Consider the following 14,608-nt stretch of genomic DNA (forward strand, 5'->3'; position numbering starts at 1 on the left):
AAAATCCCAAATCGTAAACAGAAAATGGTAAGTGCAAGGTGCAAAGAGAAACTGAGTGTCTGTTCTAATTTTCCAACTACCAAATTAGCATGGCCTCTTTTCCATTTTCAAAGTGTATGCAAATAGCTTATTGGAGGCGTGAACTAGGAGAGCAACACGACTCCCACGTGTAGTAGTACTTTCTGGCCATGCTGGGTTCCCTGTGTATTAGTGTGACAACCCAGGGGTCTATTCACTAGGAACCAAACGCAATGAAACGGAGGGACCTACCTGAATTTCTCCAATAGAAACTCTAGTTTTTGTTCCAAAACATTCACAGTTTGGACTAATGATTACACCCCAGGGGTGTAATCATTACGTATTGCAACGGAAACCGTTTATCGTTTCAGAACCAAATGGAAGCAAACAGGGCAAAACCAGAGTTTCTACTGAACAAATTCAGATGGGTCCTTCTTCGTTTTGTTCGCTTCCCCTTAAACGTTTTGAAACAGAATCAGCGGAACGAATACACATCTAGTCTCCTGTGCCAGAGGCATCCATTCTACGACCCGTAGGTCCACGGTAGCATTTTGAAACCATCTGACCAGGGGTTAAATTGAGTTACGGGGGAAAGCAACACCTTTGCAGCCTGAATGGAGAATGTTTTATGTACGGTCCACGGGGGGATACGAGTGTATAGATGGATAGATCCCCTTTGGACGGTAAGGTGAAACAACTCAATATCGCCATCTGCCTTTGGGTTATGAAATAACTATGCAACTATGCAGTACTAACAACAATGTTAATGTTACTACACTACAGTATTATGGCTTATAACAACTTCATTTACCCATCTGTCTACCCGTTTGACATTGAAGATTTCTTTGTCCAAACACAACATCATCAACGAAAAAGAAAAAAAAGGAGGAAAAAAATGTATGAATTCACTACTGTAAGTCGCTCTGGATAAGAGCGTCTGCTAAATGACTCAAATGTAAATGTAAACACCATATACGTCAATCATCCAGTCAAGCCAGGCTTTGAACGGGATAATGTATATTTTCGATGAGGATTTATATTGATACTAATTACACAACCAAGTTGCATCAGAACAAGACAATGGGAGTAACAGGAACCACAATTTCTTCCTCCAGAGGGAATACAGTTAAGGGTAGGCGGCAGGTAGCCTAGTGGTTAGAGTGTTAGACTGGTAACTGAAAGGTTGCAAGATCCCTGAGCTGACAAGGTAAAAATCTGTCGTTCTGCCCCTGAACAAGGAGGTTAACCCACTGTTCCCTGGTAGGCTGTCATTGTAAATAAGAATTTGTTCTTAACTGACTTGCCTAGTCGAAACGCACTCATTATCCATGAGTAGAAAGTTGGCACCGAGCATACACTTTATAGACTAGCTAATAACATTGTGTGCCCAGAAAGTATAATCAACTGTCAGGAAAACTGACTTGGCTACAATCCATGTAAATGATGGACTGTCATCTAAACATTTGTCATGATAATTTCATGGTTATTTCTGTATAATGAAAGGAGTGATTGGATTCTGCGTCCAGGGACATATTCTCGTTTGACATTGTAAGATGTCCGTCTTGTTTAGCAAATGATAAACTCTGTTGCTCTGCTGAAGATGGTTCAGAGGTCAGATGAATTATATAAACGCCATGATCATCAGTCATAAGGAGGAAACTTCACCTGAAACTGTCTTGTTTGAAATGGCCTGAAGAAAACTGCTGGGACCGCTAGAAAAGGTGGCTGTGAACACAGGAGACGGAAACTAGGGTCGTGTTCATTAGGGCACACTGTAACAAAACTCGTAAGCATTTCAGTTCCTCCCTGTTTAACCAGTTCTCTTTAAAAGCTTTCCACAGTTGAATTCACTAGAGACACAAAGCAGAAGCAAACAGGGGAGGTACAGTTTGAATTTGTCCAATAAGAAAAGCTTCATTTTCCGTTGCATTACGTTTTCTGGGACTGTCAGGCGCCTATCTTTTTCATGCAACTTGATCACTTTACAAGTCATAATGAACCATGTACATCAATAAGTTCCGGATTCAAGTGCCAATGTCAGTTGTACAACTGATTTAATATCTCTGTAATAACAAACTTAAAAATTCCAGAGCACAATTACACTTCCACATGTGAGGGATACAACAAAATCCCATTCTTTAAAAATATAAAAATAAGACACTGGACACATGCTGTATGAAATGCAATAAATAGTTATAAAAATTAATGGGGGAAAATAATGGGCTGTGTTTTAAAGAGAGAATTTGAAAAACAGGAGTCCAGTCAAGATTGGCCATTTCTCCTCCATCTTCCTTCTAGTGTGACGCATGCATTATGATGCCTCAGAAACGGTGTGACCCAATGACTTTTCTTGTGGGGGCCTTCTTCAAAAGGTTTCTGCTCCCAACTGAGGTTGAGCTACATTGCTACTGTTACAGCTAATGTCCGGTATCTGGTCTGCAAACGACTGGGTCATCCACTGGTCGTATGGCATGTGGTTCAATGGTGTAGCTTGGGCTTGGTCCTTACTGGGCATTGCTGAAAGGAGTATAAAAAATAAAAAAAACACAATTTATTCAGACGTAAAAATAGTATCCACGAGTTCATCTAGATAAAGGGCTTCATCTGACTCTGGGTCAGTAGAGTAAGGGCTTCATCTGACTCTGGGTCAGTAGAGTAAGGGCTTCATCTGACTCTGGGTCAGTAGAGTAAGGGCTTCATCTGACTCTGGGTCAGTAGAGTAAGGGCTTCATCTGACTCTGGGTCAGTAGAGTAAGGGCTTCATCTGACTCTGGGTCAGTAGAGTAAGGGCTTCATCTGACTCTGGGTCAGTAGAGTAAGGGCTTCATCTGACTCTGGGTCAGTAGAGTAAGGGCTTCATCTGACTCTGGGTCAGTAGAGTAAGGGCTTCATCTGACTCTGGGTCAGTAGAGTAAGGGCTTCATCTGACTCTGGGTCAGTAGAGTAAGGGCTTCATCTGACTCTGGGTCAGTAGAGTAAGGGCTTCATCTGACTCTGGGTCAGTAGAGTAAGGGCTTCATCTGACTCTGGGTCAGTAGAGTAAGGGCTTCATCTGACTCTGGGTCAGTAGAGTAAGGGCTTCATCTGACTCTGGGTCAGTAGAGTAAGGGCTTCATCTGACTCTGGGTCAGTAGAGTAAGGGCTTCATCTGACTCTGGGTCAGTAGAGTAAGGGCTTCATCTGACTCTGGGTCAGTAGAGTAAGGGCTTCATCTGACTCTGGGTCAGTAGAGTAAGGGCTTCATCTGACTCTGGGTCAGTAGAGTAAGGGCTTCATCTGACTCTGGGTCAGTAGAGTAAGGGCTTCATCTGACTCTGGGTCAGTAGAGTAAGGGCTTCATCTGACTCTGGGTCAGTAGAGTAAGGGCTTCATCTGACTCTGGGTCAGTAGAGTAAGGGCTTCATCTGACTCTGGGTCAGTAGAGTAAGGGCTTCATCTGACTCTGGGTCAGTAGAGTAAGGCCTTCATCTGACTCTGGGTCAGTAGAGTAAGGCCTTCATCTGACTCTGGGTCAGTAGAGTAAGGGCTTCATCTGACTCTGGGTCAGTAGAGTAAGGGCTTCATCTGACTCTGGGTCAGTAGAGTAAGGGCTTCATCTGACTCTGGGTCAGTAGAGTAAGGGCTTCATCTGACTCTGGGTCAGTAGAGTAAGGGCTTCATCTGACTCTGGGTCAGTAGAGTAAGGGCTTCATCTGACTCTGGGTCAGTAGAGTAAGGGCTTCATCTGACTCTGGGTCAGTAGAGTAAGGGCTTCATCTGACTCTGGGTCAGTAGAGTAAGGGCTTCATCTGACTCTGGGTCAGTAGAGTAAGGGCTTCATCTGACTCTGGGTCAGTAGAGTAAGGGCTTCATCTGACTCTGGGTCAGTAGAGTAAGGGCTTCATCTGACTCTGGGTCAGTAGAGTAAGGGCTTCATCTGACTCTGGGTTAGAAGGTAAAGGGCTTCATTGCCTAACTCCTGAAGTAACCCTTTAACAAACCAACAGCTGTATGAATAGTGATGACAAGTCGTTCATCTTTCCTATCATCCGAGATGCACTAACGAAAGACAAAAAAAAACCACTCTTCAGAAACTTGCTCTCACCGGTCTCTTTGGTGGAGGAAATGTTGCAGTAGCTTGTGCTTTGCCTTGCCTCCTCGCGCTCCCCGTCGCAGGTCTCGTACTCAGGATCCACCTGCTCCTCCTTGATGGCCATCCTCTTAGCATCCTCTGTAGCAGTGATACAGGAAATACAAGATTACTGATCAACAACACTGCTCTTCAACACGATTGCCAATCTACAGAGCATACCCTCACTTATCATTTGAATGTACACCACATGACTGGATATAATTGGCGTAACATGAAGCGCATGATGGCATCCTTATCAATGGCATTAGATTCAGTACATATCAGAGATTCAGTTAACGGCTTTCTCATGTTCGTTCTGAAATAGCAGCGTGAACGAGACTGAAGTGTGGCAACGCTTAACTTAACTCCGTCATGACCATTATTTTACCTTTGGCAAGTCCCAAGTTGAAGTGGTACTCAGTCTCTTGCACCTCGCGGGCCACTGAGACCACACCTTTGATCTTGTCCCGTAGCTCCTTCAGCTTGATGTAGAAGTGAACCTTGTCCTGAGCGCGGGGGAACTGGGCACAGCGGGGGCTTGACGAAGGCATCAAGTAGCACACCTGGGATGTATGCAATGAGTGAAGATATTCGCAACGTTGCAGGTAGAAATGTTTGGAGCCGACACGGCTCACAGCTCTACGTGACATTACGCTAAACTTGATCTACAATGCATTTCTATCGGAAGCTATAACGTTGTACCCTCTTGAACAGACCCCAAAACAACAGTAGGAACAGACAATGAGAGAATGGATACAAACATGTGCTACTAGTTACTACACTGAACAAAAATTAAAAAACGCAACATGCAACAATTTCAAAGATTTTAAGGCAATCCGTCAATTGAAATAAATTCATTAGGCCCTAATCTATGGAGTTCAGATACCTTAAAAAAAAAAAAGGGGGGGCGTGGATCAGAAAACCAGTCAGTATCTGGTGTGACCATTTGCCTCATGCAGCGTGACATCTCCTTCACATAGAGTTGATCAGGCTGTTGATTGTGACCTGTAGAATGTTGTCCCACTCCTCTTCAATGGCTGTACGAAGTTGCTGGATATTGGCGGTAACTGGAACACGCTGTCGTATGCATCTATCCAGAGCATCCCAAACATGCTCAATGGGTGACATTTCTGGTGAGTATGCAGGCCATGGAAGAACTGCAACATTTTCAGCTTCTAAGAATTGTGTACAGATCCTTGCGACATAGGGCCATGCATTATCATGCTGACACATGAGGTGATGGCAGAGGATGAATGGCACGACAATCTCTCTGCATTCAAATTGCCATCGATAAAATGTAGTTGTGTTCGTTGTCAGTAGCTTATGCCTGTCCATACCATAACCTCACCATGGGGCATTCTGCTCGCACACCTGTCAGGTGGATGGATTATCTTGGCAAAGGACAAATGCTCACTAACAGGGATGGAAACAAATTTGTGCACAACATTTTTGAGAAATAAGCTTGTGTGTATGAAACATTTCTGGGATCTTTTATTTCAGCTCATAAAACATGGGACCAACACTTTCTTTACATGTTGCGTTTATATTTTGGTTCAGTGTATTTTGGTAAAACTACTTACTGTTTCGGTTTCTGGGATTTTGTACGGCTGTAAGCCAAACTCGAGTTTCTTTGCCTTCACTCCAAAGATCTCTTTGCTGAAAATTTCATAAATACCTGCCAAAGAAGAGTAATTTAACCTTTATTTAACTAGGCAAGTCAGTGAAGAACAAATTCTTATTTACAATGACGGCCTACACCGGCCAAACCCGGACGACGCTGGGCCAATTGTGCGCCGGCCCTATGGGACACCTAATCACGGCCGGTTGTGATACAGCCTGGATTTGAACCAGGGTGTCTGTAGTGACGCCTCTAGCACTGATAAGCAGTGCCTTAGACCGCTGTGATACAGCCTGGAATCGAACCAGACCGTAATGCAATGAATATCATCATGAAATGATGTAGGTCTAACTTTTGTCGAAATGACAAGTATTTCTGTTTTTATCTGTAAAAGACAAAACAAACTATAATTGTAATTACTGATATCCTCTAAAAATGTGCTCACATTTTCCGTTGAAAGCTGCAATTAGTGGCTTGTATTTCTTCAGCTTCTCCACCAATTGCCGGCCTCCTTCACGAAACTCTTTGCTGTAGAAATAGTAACAAATTTAGCCTAGACAATGAACTAGAAAGAAAATGCAGCATGGATGTTTAATGACATCTGTGCTTTTTTTTATTACTATAGGTTTATTACTATAGGTTTATTACTATAGGTTTGACACCTTGAGAGGTCTTTGCTTCCTGGCGTTGTCCTCTCCACCATGTTGGTAAAGCCAATGCCATACTTCTCCGGCAGGCTCAGATCATGCATGTGGTTGAGCTGCTCATCAGTGAGACCAGAGAGGAACAGGCATTTCCCTAAGTTCCAAAACAAAAACAAGCTCAATCACTTTCATCATAATGTTACTAATAACGTGGGTTGTGTTCACTAGGCACGAAACGGAAGAAAGCGTTCTAAAACGAGTCAAAGAGAGAGGTACCGTTTGAACTCGTCCAACAAGAATGGCTTGTTTTTTTTTCTTCCGCTGCACAATGTTTTGCCCTAATGAACATGACCCTAATCAGGCAGTCAGTATGTGGTATTACAGTACTCTGTATGTATGTATGGAAATAGAAGTGAGTGCTACGTACAAAAATGGTTTCCTGGGTTTGGGTAATGTCGTCCCTTGTAGGCTGACAACAGTCCTGGATTGATACCAATCTGAGAAAGGGATCATAATTTCTTATTATTGCAAAATGCTAGAGACCGAAGAGGCATTTTTGATTAGATTCAAATTCACAACACACGTAGTACATGGGTTTAATCTAATGAAAAGTTGTGTTTGATCCAATGTGCTATCATTAGGGTAGAATGGTGTGTGTATTCCAGGGGCTATCATTAGGGTAGAATGGTGTGTGTATTCCATGTGCTATCATTAGGGTAGAATGGTGTGTGTATTCCATGTGCTATCATTAGGGTAGATTGGTGTGTGTATTCCATGTGCTATCATTAGGGTAGCATGGTGAGTGTATTCCATGTGCTATCATTAGGGTAGAATGGTGTGTGTATTCCATGTGCTATCATTAGGGTAGCATGGTGAGTGTATTCCATGTGCTATCATTAGGGTAAAATGGTGTATTCCATGGGCTATCATCAGGGTAGAATGGTGTATTCCATGTGCTATCATTAGGGTAGAATGGTGTGTGTATTCCAGGGGCTAGCATCAGGGTAGAATGGTGTATTCCATGGGCTATCATTAGGGTAGGATGGTGTGTGTATTCCAGGGGCTAGCATCAGGGTAGAATGGTGTATTCCATGGGCTATCATTAGGGTAGAATGGTGTGTGTATTCCAGGGGCTAGCATCAGGGTAGATGGTGTATTCCATGGGCTATCATTAGGGTAGAATGGTGTGTGTATTCCAGGGGCTATCATCAGGGTAGAATGGTGTGTGTATTCCATGTGCTAGCATCAGGGTAGAATGGTATATTCCAGGGGCTAGCATCAGGGTAGAATGGTGTATTCCAGGTGCTAGCATCAGGGTAGAATGGTGTATTCCATGTGCTAGCATCAGGGTAGAATGGTGTATTCCATGTGCTAGCATCAGGGTAGAATGGTGTATTCCATGGGCTATCATTAGGGTAGAATGGTGTATTCCATGGGCTATCATTAGGGTAGAATGGTGTATTCCATGGGCTATCATTAGGGTAGAATGGTGTATTCCATGGGCTATCATTAGGGTAGAATGGTGTATTCCATGGGCTATCATTAGGGTAGAATGGTGTATTCCATGGGCTATCATTAGGGTAGAATGGTGTATTCCATGGGCTATCATTAGGGTAGAATGGTGTATTCCATGGGCTATCATTAGGGTAGAATGGTGTATTCCATGGGCTAGCATCAGGGTAGAATGGCCTATCATTAATAATAGTACAGATAAAAAAATAAAAATAAAAAATAAAAAAATTGGCCAAACTTTACATAAACAGCCCTACTCAACATCACCAATCTGAAAATCTCACAAATTAAATGACATTAAAACTCACTATCAAAATGTCCAGGTTGTGGTCAATAATATCTGGCAGCGTTTTGGCCATAACCTCATCCACTGACATGCCATTGAAACGGTTAAGGGTCCTTTTGGCTTTCTTCAGGGCCTCTGCCTGATCGTAGTCCTCCTGTGGTTGGCCCTCCCCCGGCTTCTGTTTGGGAGGCCGACCTCTCTTTCTCTTCCCTGGCGTCGGAGCTAAAAGACAGAAAATTAACAAGTTTGCGGGGGAATCCATTTGAGGTGAGGTACAGAATCGCAAATCTTGATCACATAATGAGTGGTTATCTGGGAAGCAAAATGGGGATTTATAAAAATCAGTGATCCTGTGCAGTTCGACTGCAATGTAGTCAATCTCAGACACGCCCAATGATTCTGTGGAAGGTACTAGACAAATACAATTGGATTGATTACTGGAACAGCACCGCGTGAGGATAGGTCAGTTCATGTTAACACCAGGGTGGTGGGGACTGGGGAAATGTGTGTACGCAGAGGAGAGAGTGCACGACAAATAGAGCTGTACAAATATTGACCACGCAAACATGGCAGACGGCATGGCTAAGTAAGGAGGGGGGGGGTCATCACATACCTTGTGATGTATCTACAGGCTGATCATGTTGGACAATAGGCTCTTGATGGAAGTCGTGATGGAAGTCCAGCTCTTGGTGGACAGGGGGGTCCTGGTGGACAGACAGCTCTGTCATGACCCGGTCCTCTCTGGATCCCTCCATGTAATGACCCATATGACCCGTGTTATGGTACTGCATAACATGTTGAGCTTGGGGGTGCTGCTGGGTGGACTGGTACCTACAGGTCCAGAAGACAAAAGAAACAGACTGGGGTGACACCATCTTCTTTTGTTTTCAAATGGGGTTTGTCCAGAGAGGTGACAAACCGGAAGACAAAGAAATGACTGAGGGTCCATAGAGAAATGGTTCATGCTCCTGGGAACCCAGTATATATGAGTTTACATCAACAAATATGACAGCAACCTTCATAGAATCTCCCACACACATTGGTTTGACGTCTCATGTTTCCTGGTCAGAAAACATTCATGGCCCTACTCATGGGCCAACTATTTGATTTGACATGGGTGTGTGTGCTATTAATGATCATGTTGTAAGTACGCAAATGTTTTAACGTCTAGGATTACTTTAGTTAAATGTAAATGGCCTATCAATGACGTGTCACCTCACTCTGCATCCATAGAGTAACTTTGCATATAAACTTCCAATCAGCTTTTTTCTTTGCAAAATCTTTACGTAATCATGTACATTGTACCATGTAGAAATGTCTGCCTTCCTGCCGGTCTGTCTTCACAGGATCATAATGGTTTCTTAATTTTAAAAAGTATAGTGTTGCAGGGCAAAAAAAGCATGCTTTGTCTAATGATGACAATAATACATAGCCAGTTGTAGGCCATGACGATAGGAACTGTTATGACAGTTGTTGTAAAATCAGCTTTATTTCATACATGTCGATGGAGACCTCCACAACAATTGTATTTTATGCAAAACCTCCCAACACCAACGCGTTTGGAGGACAACTCACCACTGTTGGAGATAATCCGTAGGAACCGTCAGTGACGTATACTGCTTTTCTTCCATCTTTACGAGGATTTACTTAAATAAATTAACATTCATGTTGCTGTTAGCTACAATGATATGCCCTTTTACACTGTAATTTACCACAGTAGGAGTATTGGCGAACTATCGGCCTTTAGATTTGGCAAACTGAATGTTATCACAACACCACAAAGACGTTTGGTGGTAAGAAGGGTTACAGACAACTAACATTCATTCTAGCTACTAAACAAGCTTGCTGGGAAATTGCCAGGGGAGTATATAAACGTGCTAATACAAAAGATGTTGAGCAGCGACATACCTGTTATACATATGTTTAGAATTCCTTTTTCACAAAATGTACCGATTGAGGGCGATCAATGGACCCAAAACAAAGACCATTTAGGAACATTGGGGTGAAGCGTTTTTCAGTTTATTGTTAGCTTTACCCCCAACAAAAGTATTTGCGTTGTCGCCACCTACTGGGTTGGAGTGTGGAGCTCACATCATTAATCCATTCAAAATTAAATCAAATTGTATTGGTCGCGTACACATATTTTGCGGATGTTATCGCGGGTGCAGCGAAAATCTTATGTTCCTAGCTCCAACAGTGCAGTAATGCCTAACAATACACCCAAATCCCCAAAATTAATATAAAGGAATTAATATTAGAACGAGCAATGTCAGAGTCCGGAATATAACTATCTATGTATATGATGGTGTGTATAGACATTATGGACAGTATATGAATAAAAAAGTTGTGTACAGCAGTAGTTATAGGATGAGCCTTGACTAGAACACAATACATACATATGAAGTTGGTAAAACGGTATGTAAACACTATTAAAGTGACAAGTATTCAATTATAAATGTCCATAGGGCAGCAGTCTCGTAAGGTGCAGGGTCGAGTACCGGCTAGTAACAGTGACTAAAGTTCAGAGCAGAGGCCGGCTAGTGGTGACTTTTTAACAGTCTGATGGCCTGGAGAAGTCCCACCTGCACTGTCTCCACCTTCTAGATAGTAGCAGGGTGAACAGGCTGCGGCTTGGGTGGCTGAGGTCCTTGATGATCTTCCTGTGATACCAGGTGCTGTTGATGTCCTGTGGGGCAGGCACCACCCCCTGGAGAGCCCTGCGGTTGCAGACACCTTACCAGGTGGTGATACAGTCCAACAGGATTTTTTATTTTACTAGCCAAATCAGTTAAGAAAAAATTATTGTTTTCAATGACGGCCTAGGAACAGTGGGTTAACTGCCTTGCTCATGGGCAGAACGACAGATTTTTACCTTGTCAACTCGGGGATTCGATCTTGCAACCTTTCGGTAACTAGTCCAACACTAACCACTAGGCTACCAGCCGTTCCATAGAGGATGGTCTCAATGGTGCATCTGTAGAGGTTTGTGAGGGTTTTAGGGGCCAAGCTGGCTTTCTTCAGCCTCCTGAGGTTAAAGAGGTGCTGTTGTGCCTTCTTCTCCACACTGTCTGTGTGGATGGAACAATTCAGGTTGTCAGTAATGTGTGGCCCTGTCGATGTGGATGGAACAATTCAGGTTGTCAGTAATGTCGATGTGGATGGAACAATTCAGGTTGTCAGTAGTGTGTGGCCCTTGTCAGTAATGTGTGGCCCTGTCGATGTGGATGGAACAATTCAGGTTGTCAGTAATGTGTGGCCCTGTCGATGTGGATGGAACAATTCAGGTTGCCAGTAATGTGTGGCCCTGTCGATGTGGATGGAACAATTCAGGTTGTCAGTAATGTGTGGCCCTGTCGATGTGGATGGAACAATTCAGGTTGTCAGTAATGTGTGGCCCTGTCGATGTGGATGGGGGCGTGCTCCCTCTGCAGTATTTGTATTTTTTGTACTTATTATGTCTCCCCATTAGTTCCTGCCAAGGCAGCGGCTACTCTTCCTGGGGTTTATTATGGATCCCCATTAGTTCCCGCCAAGGCAGCGGCTACTCTTCCTGGGGTTTATTATGGATCCCCATTAGTTCCCGCCAAGGCAGCGGCTACTCTTCCTGGGGTTTATTATGGATCCCCATTAGTTCCCGCCAAGGCAGCGGCTACTCTTCCTGGGGTTTATTATGGATCCCCATTAGTTCCCGCCAAGGCAGCGGCTACTCTTCCTGGGGTTTATTATGGATCCCCATTAGTTCCTGCCAAGGCAGCGGCTACTCTTCCTGGGGTTTACCTGATGTGGAATAGAGTTCCATGTAGTCATGGCTCTATGTAGTACTATGCGCCTCCCATAGTCTGTTCTGGACTTGGGGATTGCGAAGAGACCTCTGTTGGCATGTCTTGTGGGGTATGCGTGGGTGTCCCAGCTGTGCTCTAGTATTTTAAAACAGACACCTCGGTGCATTCAGCGTTCAACATTTCTTACAAGAAGAAGTAATGATGAAGTCAATCTCTCCTCCACATTGAGCCATGAGAGATTTGACATAACATGCATATTATTAATGTTGTTATCTCTCTGTGTACATTTAGGGCTCCAGAGTGGTGCAGTGGAATAAGACACTGCATCTCAGTGCAGTACTTGGTTCAAATCCAGGCTGCATCACATCCGGCTGTGATTGGGGAGTGCCATAGGGCAGCGTACAATTGGCTCAGGGTTGGCTGGGGTAGGCCGTCATTGTAAATAAAAATGAGTTTTTAACTGACTTGCCTAGTTAAATAAAGGTTAAAAAACAACAACAGAAAACATTTATGGGCCAGCCGTGCTGCCCAGCTCTCAGCCAATTGTAATTTTCCTAAGTCCCTCTTTGTGGCATCTGACTATACGACTGAACAGTAGTCCAGGTGCGACAAAACTAGGGCCTGTAGGACCTGCCTTGTTGATAGTGTTGTTAAGAAGGCAGAGCAGCACTTTATTAGGGACAGACTTCTCCCCATCTTAGCTACTGTTGTAAACATTTTTGACCGTGACAGTTTACAATGCAGGGTTAATTCAAGCAGTTTAGTCACCTCAACTTGCTCAATTTCCACATTATTCATTACAAGATTTAGTTGAGGTTCAGGGCTTAGTGAAAGATTTGTCGCAAATTCAATGCTTTTAGTTTTAGAAATATTTAGGACTAAACTTATTCCTTGCCCCCCATTCTGAAACTGCAGCACTTTGTTAAGCATTGCAGTAAATTATGTCGCTGTAGGAGCTGACGTGTATAATGTTGAGTCATCTGCATGCATAGACAAAGCGTGTGCAAAGCTGTCATCAAGGCAAAGGGTGGCTATTTGAAGAATCTCAAATATAAAATATATTTTGATTTCTTTAACACATTTTTGGTTACTACATGATTCCAAATGTGTTATTTCATAGTTTTGACATCTTCACTATTATTCTACAATGTAGAAAATAGTAAAAAATGAAGAAAAACCCTTGAATGAGTAGGTGTTCTAAAACTTATGACTGGTAGTGTATATATCTTTTCCCATCCTCTGTGCTGTTTCTACTACAGAGACCAAGAGAGTTATATCACACATCTTGAACAGTTAAGAATGTCCAAAATCCAGTCACTGGATTGCCCAAGCCTGTTCAATGACACAAACTTGAATTCTGTTTTTGGAATCTTTGACCCTACCAAATAAGAGCACATCACTTTTGTTCAATACATGGAGGGGGAATCACGGAAAGGGTTCCTTTGATCATTTTCATGGTAATGGCCCAGAAACCATTTGGATGGGAAAAGACAGTGGGAAAACGACTTACTGTATCAGATAAGTGATTCAAAAACAAGTGGGGGACAATGAGATTCATCCAAAAGTTGGGGGGAATACCGATGATTCGGCCCTATATAAATCTATACATAATCTCTCGTTGACAGACGCACGTAACATATCTGACGCAATAACGCCAAATTTTACTTCTGAGTTTTTGAGATAAATCACCCCAATGTTCCCAACATTTCATCACTCCTGAAGAAAACACTCACTCAACATACTATGCATGATTTTGTTCCACAGCATTAACCACTCAGGGGATAATGAAGTTTAATGAGTATCCTGAAGGTGTGGCCAAGGGCAAGGTATCGCAGGAAACCTTCGAGAGAGAAGTAAAATCGATCTCTTTTCAGTCAAACATAAACCCGTTACTTATTCACTGGGTTAAATGTGTATTATTGTGAGATAATCTGTGATATGACAATTTTTCTGTATTTTTCCTCATTCTTTTACAGAGAAGCTCAGCAACATTTATGTCAAAATAGTGTGTGGTATTTTGATTGATATGTCTATGATGGCTACATGAACTAGTCATTAATGAAAGTCATTTATTTAACCTTTTTATAACTAGGCAAGTCAGTTAAGAACAAATTCTTATTTACAATGACGGCCTACCAAAAGGCCTCCTGCGGGGACGGGTCCTGGGATTAAAAATAAAATACAAATATAGGAGAAAACACACATCACGACAAGAGAGACAACACAACACTACATAAAGAGTGACCTAAGACAACAACATAGCAAGGCAGCAACACATGACAACACAGCATGGTAGCAACACAACATACAACAACATGGTAGCAACACAACATAACAACAACATGGTAGCAACACAAAACATGTTACAAACATTATTGGGCACAGACAACCACAGAAAGGACAAGAAGGTAGAGACAACAATACATCACGTAATGGTGAAATTGGGTTAGTGCTACAGGCAGATTTATGTTGTCTGGACCCAGTATGGTCACATTCTTGAATGCAACTTGTCTCGGCTTGTCCACCATCCATCATTCACTTGTTCGAAAAGTCCTACAAAAATCCAAGCACATGTTATTATATATGATAATTAAGCAACGCTTCAGTTTTGAAAATATGAATCTCACTTGTACACTA

At 42.8% G+C, this 14,608-nt stretch overlaps 1 protein-coding gene across 2 annotated transcripts; it reads right to left on the reverse strand.

Annotated features, from left to right (window-relative positions):
• Nucleotides 1-2,055: 2,055 nt before the first annotated feature.
• On the reverse strand, nt 2,056-10,244 carry LOC106584662 (G/T mismatch-specific thymine DNA glycosylase). Of its 2 annotated transcripts, XM_014170162.2 has the most exons (11): nt 10,098-10,244; nt 9,765-9,835; nt 8,803-9,020; nt 8,212-8,411; nt 6,819-6,888; nt 6,410-6,545; nt 6,193-6,275; nt 5,710-5,804; nt 4,518-4,692; nt 4,103-4,228; nt 2,056-2,535 (listed from the first exon to the last, which is right to left on the reverse strand). In XM_014170162.2, the coding sequence occupies exons 2-11, from the start codon at nt 9,818-9,820 to the stop codon at nt 2,384-2,386; spliced, it is 1,311 nt and encodes a 436-aa protein (XP_014025637.1). In that variant the 5' UTR covers nt 9,821-9,835; nt 10,098-10,244; the 3' UTR covers nt 2,056-2,383. The 2 variants fall into 2 exon arrangements, with proteins under 2 accessions (XP_014025637.1, XP_014025638.1); XM_014170163.2 differs by lacking the exon at nt 9,765-9,835 and having other exon boundaries at nt 10,098-10,238.
• Nucleotides 10,245-14,608: the final 4,364 nt, after the last annotated feature.

The sequence above is a fragment of the Salmo salar genome, chromosome ssa23, assembly GCF_905237065.1.
Source record: "Salmo salar chromosome ssa23, Ssal_v3.1, whole genome shotgun sequence".
NCBI classification, from domain to species: domain Eukaryota; kingdom Metazoa; phylum Chordata; class Actinopteri; order Salmoniformes; family Salmonidae; genus Salmo; species Salmo salar.